Below are 6,000 nucleotides of genomic sequence, written 5' to 3' on the forward strand. Positions count from 1 at the left end.
AGAACTGTCCCTTCAGTGGTCACTCCAACTATAAGATCAATTACGTAACATTAAATTCTGGTACCTGAATTTGTTTGCTTTCCTCTTCCCGCCCCATTCCTTTTTTCTTTTGTAACATTCTATCTGTCAGGGACCCTATACAACCTTCAAGGTGCCTTCCAATTCTAAAATTCTGTGTTTATTAGATCCTAAGTCTGCAGGCAGGCACTTATCTTGTGCATTAATTGCTTGGAAGCATGAAGCACTACAGCTAGAGACAAGCAAAAGTTCACCCTCTGTTATAAATATGCAGATCAGAATTTGTAAAGATGCTTCTAATTCAATATTATGAACCCTGAAAAACAGCAGCTCCACAGTACCTATGAGCAGATGCAGATGGTAAGTGGAAAACCTTGGGGGTGTCTGCAGTTCTATCAGCAATGAATGACAGACACTGCTTGATTTCTTAAATGTAAAGCCTGCTCCATCACAAAGACTTTGGGCAGGTAACAGACCAACAGCATTAACTCCCATTAAAACAGAATAAAATGTGAACACTAGACTACATTTATAAACTAAAAAAAGCCAGGATGAGCAGATTGCAATAGAGGTATAACAGTGAACTGCACAGCATGATTGTTTTATACTACTTTAAAGGCTGGGCTGGAAATGTGAGCATAAGAGCAATGGATAACATTGCAGGGTTGTACTCTAAGCTTCAGCCCAACCTGCAATAAGCCTCCAAGAAGAACTAACCAGCATTACACACTGCCGATATGGCACCGTTAACTTTTATTACTAGCTTATCCTCAATCTTTTTGAAAGTGAGATAAAGGGGGAAATGTGTGGGAGATGGCCTGGAGGTTGATAACCTCGTGTAAAGGACCCACAAACTTCCGTGAGTGACCAATCACGAGCATGCAATAAATCGCTTGTGGAGAGGCACCCTAAGTTAGAAAGGCCAGGAAGTCTTCTCTTTGCTGCTACCTGTTAGTGTATTTTTGGCAGGGCGGGGCAGACACACTAGTCCTCAACCTCACCACAATAAAACCTTCATTTTCTCCTTTGATTTCAATGAGCAGCTCTCCCTTCTACCTCTATGGACCTTTGCAAATAACTTCTCAGTGTTAGCAAGGAAGTGACTTATCCAGATAGTGAGAGGTTTCTCTCTGTACACTTCCCTCCCCCCCACTGAGTTCTTATGGGGCTATTTTGGGGATCCCACTCCCATCCTTAGGGGTTTTGTCCTAAAGATTTTTTTGTACTGATGCGTACCCCTGGAATCCCCAGAGTCTTACAATACATCCAATTGTGCGTGGGTGCTGTGATTTTGGCTGCATAACGGCAGGCCCTCTCATACGAATTTCAAAAATAGCATGCAAGATAAGAAGGCTGCTTGGACCGCACCAGACTAGCAATTTAGTCCAACAATCTGTTTCCCACAGTGGCCAACCAGAGAACTGAGAATTTAAAAGAGTGGTTTTGTCTTTTAAAGCTCTGAGCACACCTCAGCCTTGTACTTAAGCTCTTGGCCAAGTTACTTTTCTTTTAGCCTCAATAGTTTGCCTTCTGAGAAACTGGTGCTTTGTGTCTGGCCACACCCACCATGGCAGCCATTTTGTGAGAGCACCCACAGCATTCTCAAAATTCCAAATGTGCCCACCAGTCCAAAAAGGTTGGGGGCCACTGGTCTAATCTATTGTCTTGCAATGTTGGGGGGAAATTATATACTCATATGGACTATTGAGCAAAGCCTCTTGGAAGTGATAGCATCCACAGGTCTGAAAGCCCTTCTCCATTAATCCCAGATGGTTTTGGGGACAGACTGTGCTACTCTATACTTTCTTGGAAATACTCTTAGCGTTTCTGCAGGGATGTCTTTTCTCTTACTGCAGATAATCCATTAAGAAAGAAAAGACAGAATGAGCTGCATGATGCTTTCGCATTGTTGGCGCTAGAGCAGGGAAAGGAAACTTGGTGCCCTCCAGATGTTTTAAACTATGAGCTTTTCTACAGGAGGTTGTTAATCGCTGTATATACTTTCAGTTTCGTCACTGAATTGAGATCTGAGCTCTATACAGATGGCTTTTCCTTTCCTGCTTTTCCACTACATAACCTCCAGGTGGTGCTGTGCTATAGCAGAATGCAAATACACAAGTAGAAACAGTGCTTTCAGAAATAATACTCTATCTTCCTCATTCTAAAAAAAAAAACCTGGGAAAGTGCTCTGAAAAAGTAGAAGCAAAACTGGAGGATCACAATGCTGTCTAAAGAACCCATGAACCACTGTGTGTATAATCACAACTGCACAATAAAAGCCTTGTGCAGAAAAGCTCTATACCTCCCAGAATGTCTGACCATTATCCATGTTGGCTGGGGCTTATGGGAGTTGTGTCTGGAGGATACTAAGCTGCCTACCTTTGTGGTAGGAGCCCTCCATCTGGAAACATCCCTAGTTGTGGTTTATATTAACTGCACAATCCTATGCAGGTTTACTCAGAAGCAGGTCTCACTAAATTCAAAGACTTACTCCCAAATTAAGTGTGCATAGGATTGAAGCAGCTGAAATCCTGGTGCAAGCAAGTTGAGAGTTCACGAGGGTTGCCATCTTCCCTCCACCACCCTGGAAACCCTCCTGTGCCTTTAACAGCTTCATTAAAAGCAGGAATTCAGCAGGTGACACCTCTTCTAATATGGGCAAGCAGAGTGATAGGGCAACCCATTAGCCTGTTGCAGCAAAAACATCAAACTCCTGTGGCACCTTAAAGCCTAACAAATTTATTCCAGCATAAGCTTTTGTAGACTCTGTCCACTGCATCAGAAGCATGAAATATTAACTGGCAGGTTTATAGACACATCCTTCGGGGTGGGGAAGAGATGCAAACCATGTTGTTCCAGGGAACTGAAATAGTACAGACACACACAGACCTATGGAAACCTGCCAGAAAGGAAAACATTGGTAACCCTAAGTGTGCCAAGTCACAAGATGGCTAAATAATCTCGCCTGATTAAAGGCAGCCGCTGGCATGATCACATCACTCCAGTGCTGAAGTTGCACTGGCTACCAGTTGTTTTCCGGGCCAAATTCAAGGTGTTGGTTTTGACCTTTAAAACCCTATGTGGTTCCGGCCCAGCCTATCTTAAGGAGCGCCTCCAGCAACACCAGACAGGCCGCTCAACAAGATCAGCCTCAGATGGCCTTCTCTCTGTCCCATCAGCCAGGACACCTAGGTTGGTGGAGATGAGGGAGAGGGCCTTCTCTGTGGTGGCCCCCACTCTGTGGAACTCCCTCCCCAGGGAACTCCACCATGCCCCCTCTTTAATGAGCTTCCACCATGCATTAAAATGTGCTTGTTCAGGCAGGCATTTGGGGTGGCTTAGGGTATTTTTAGAAATATTATGTTTTAATGTAGAATTGTATTGTTTTAAAACTGTTGTATTGCTGTACATTGCCCAGAGTGGCCAGGTGACCAGCCAGATGGGCAATTAAGAAATTCAATAAGTAAGTAAGTAAATAAATATAATACAACTATCTGGAAAGAGCTACCCATTTCCCACATACCCGTGTAGCCACAAGTCACAGGCACAGCATGCCTACGTGAGCTTGAAACATTTGTATCCATCTCGAATCACCTTGGGGAAACCGTTTGGCAACTACTGCTGTTTAACCAAACCCAGAGCCTGAGGGGCACTCCCTTCCAATTAACTCGACACACACACACGTCTGCCCAGGCAGGCACAGTGAGTCATTCACGCCCGCCCAGATGTGCGCGCACATGGCTCAACGGAAGGCGAAAAGCACAGCGCACGCTCAGAAGCCGCTCCCAAAACCATGGCCTGGAGCAACGACGGATCGGGGAGAAGCAAGGAGGCAGATGTGAACCACTCAAAGGACATCAAACTAACAGCCAGCCACCTGGAGAGAAAGCTGCCTACAAACCGCAGACGTTTTGGACTACAGCCCCATAATCCCAGGCCACCTTGGCAGGGGCTTATGGGATCTGTAGTCGCAAACACCTGGAGGGCGCCACGTTACCTACGCCCTCTTGCTATACAGCGTGTGAACAATCAGCAAGAGACGAGCCTCTGCCCCAAGGAGCTTACAGTCCTAGAAACTTTAATGTGGAAGTCTCGTGGAACTCTGTTGGGGGCTTACTTCCGAGCAAACTTGCCTAGGATCGGGGCTGCAAACTGGAACAGGAACGAGGAGGAAAGAATGTCGAACAACAGGGAACTGGAATGGAAAAGGAGAGGCGGAGATAGAGGGCGGACGAATGCGAGCCAACGCATGGACTTCGTTCTCACTCGCGCACTTAACGGAGCGACAAGCCCCCCCCCCCGCCCCATCAGCTCCCTTTTCTTAGCACTGGACCCGCCGATCCCCCTCTCCGACCACTATCCTCGCCACCACCCGTCATATCTCGCCCAGAGTTGAAGTCCCCTCCTCCGGCTACGAGCGGGAAATGCGTCCGGTACCCTCCGGCCCTCCTCTTTAACTCTTCCCTCACTCAACAGGCACGCCGCCTTCCTCACCAATAGGGCGTTTCCCGTCTAAGCCTCTCCAGGGTCGCCGCAAAACCGCCCCGGACGCCTGGGTTCCATCCCCAGCTATGAGATTTTGGAGGCGCTGGGGAACGGGGGGTGGCGAGTGACTCCAAGCAAAACAAACAAACAAACAAACAGTCCACCTCTCTTTCGCCCCCACCCCGCTGCTGCCACATGCTACGTTTCAGCGGATGCCGACTAGGCACCGTGCAGGCTTGGTGCCACAGCCACACTCCTAGCTAGCAGAAGAGGCCGGGGGCGGGCGAGGAGCGGGAGGGAGATCAAGAGGGGCGCCTCTTCTCTGCGGGAGAGGGGGTGTCTGATTTCACACAGGCTGTAGTTGGGAAACCCTCCCCTCTGTAATAGTTTTACTTATTTCCATATAGAAATAATGGAAATAAGGAACACTCTTACGGAGGGGAAGGCTCCACAGGCAATATAGAATTTGCCACCCCTCACGGAGTCAGTAATTTAGGCTGCGATCCTATGCCCATTTACCTGGAAGCAAGTCCCACTGAACTCGGTGGGGCTTACTTCTGAGTAGACATGCATACGATTGCACTGTTAATCCCCAAACTCCTGGCTCACACAGCCAAGCCACCCTGCCTGGTGCGTTCAAGCCTACCCGGCCCTACCCTCTTCCCCCACCATCCACCCGCTGCATCCCCGCTGCTCCCTTACTATTTCCGCGGCCAGGAGTAGTCCCTTGCGAGTGCGCACGAAGGTGGTGAACTGCTCCATGCACCCTTTGGAGCCGCCGGAGGACTCCATGGCGCCCGGATAGATCCCTTTGGGGCGGGAGGGAGACGACGTCGGCTTTCTTTCCCTCTCCGGCTGCTCCCCTCGTCTCCTGTCAAGCTGGGCGAGGCGAGTGGCGAGGGCGGGAACGCCCGTCAAACGAGGTGTGGCGAGCGGGCGGGGCAGGGCTTATTGGGGAAGCGTCGCTGCCCCTTTAAGGGCAGCCGGACGAGGGAGGTTGGCCTGCCACTTTCCAAAAAGGAATCGAGGCAGAAAGACGCCTGGGGTCCGGTTAAGGCGGCGGCGCCAACAGAGCCACTGTGGGCGGCATCGCCCTTCCTTCTGCGGGCTGTCAATCCCTAGGCACGCTTACCGGCGAGTAAGCCCCGCTGAACACAGCAGCCTCGGCTTCCGAGGAAATAATCTGTATGGTCTGGGCAGGGCGGGGCTGATGGCGCCGGTTGCGGTGGGGCTGTGGATCCATTCTGGGCTTCAGTCAGAACCAGCCAGAACTCCAAAGGAGCTATCCAAGGTGGCGAACCCGTTTCATCAGGCAAGATGTTGCAAAAAGCAAGCGGCGGGGGCCGGGCTGAAGGAAGGGACGGGGCGGGGGGGAACGGCCAGAAAGCTCCTTGGATTTACTTCGGAGAACAAACGTGGGTGGGATTGGCTACACATCCCTCGACGCGCCAATAGACGGACAGAGATGAAATCAGGGCATCCCGAGGCTGCGCTCCC

General features: G+C 49.8%; 1 protein-coding gene across 1 annotated transcript in view; it reads right to left on the reverse strand.

Moving 5' to 3' along the window:
- PLP2 (proteolipid protein 2) overlaps positions 1-5,376 on the reverse strand; it is a 36,212-nt gene extending 30,836 nt beyond the window's left edge. Inside the window, exon 1 of the mRNA XM_084836150.1 lies at positions 5,206-5,376. Within this exon, the coding sequence (XP_084692276.1) occupies positions 5,206-5,295 (90 nt within the window). The 5' untranslated portion in view covers positions 5,296-5,376. The remainder of the gene's footprint in view (positions 1-5,205) is intronic.
- Between the last annotated feature and the right edge of the window lie 624 nt (positions 5,377-6,000).

Source organism: Heloderma suspectum, chromosome 2 (genome assembly GCF_057233095.1).
Source record: "Heloderma suspectum isolate Gila_16-S chromosome 2, 16-S_ref, whole genome shotgun sequence".
NCBI lineage: Eukaryota > Metazoa > Chordata > Lepidosauria > Squamata > Helodermatidae > Heloderma > Heloderma suspectum.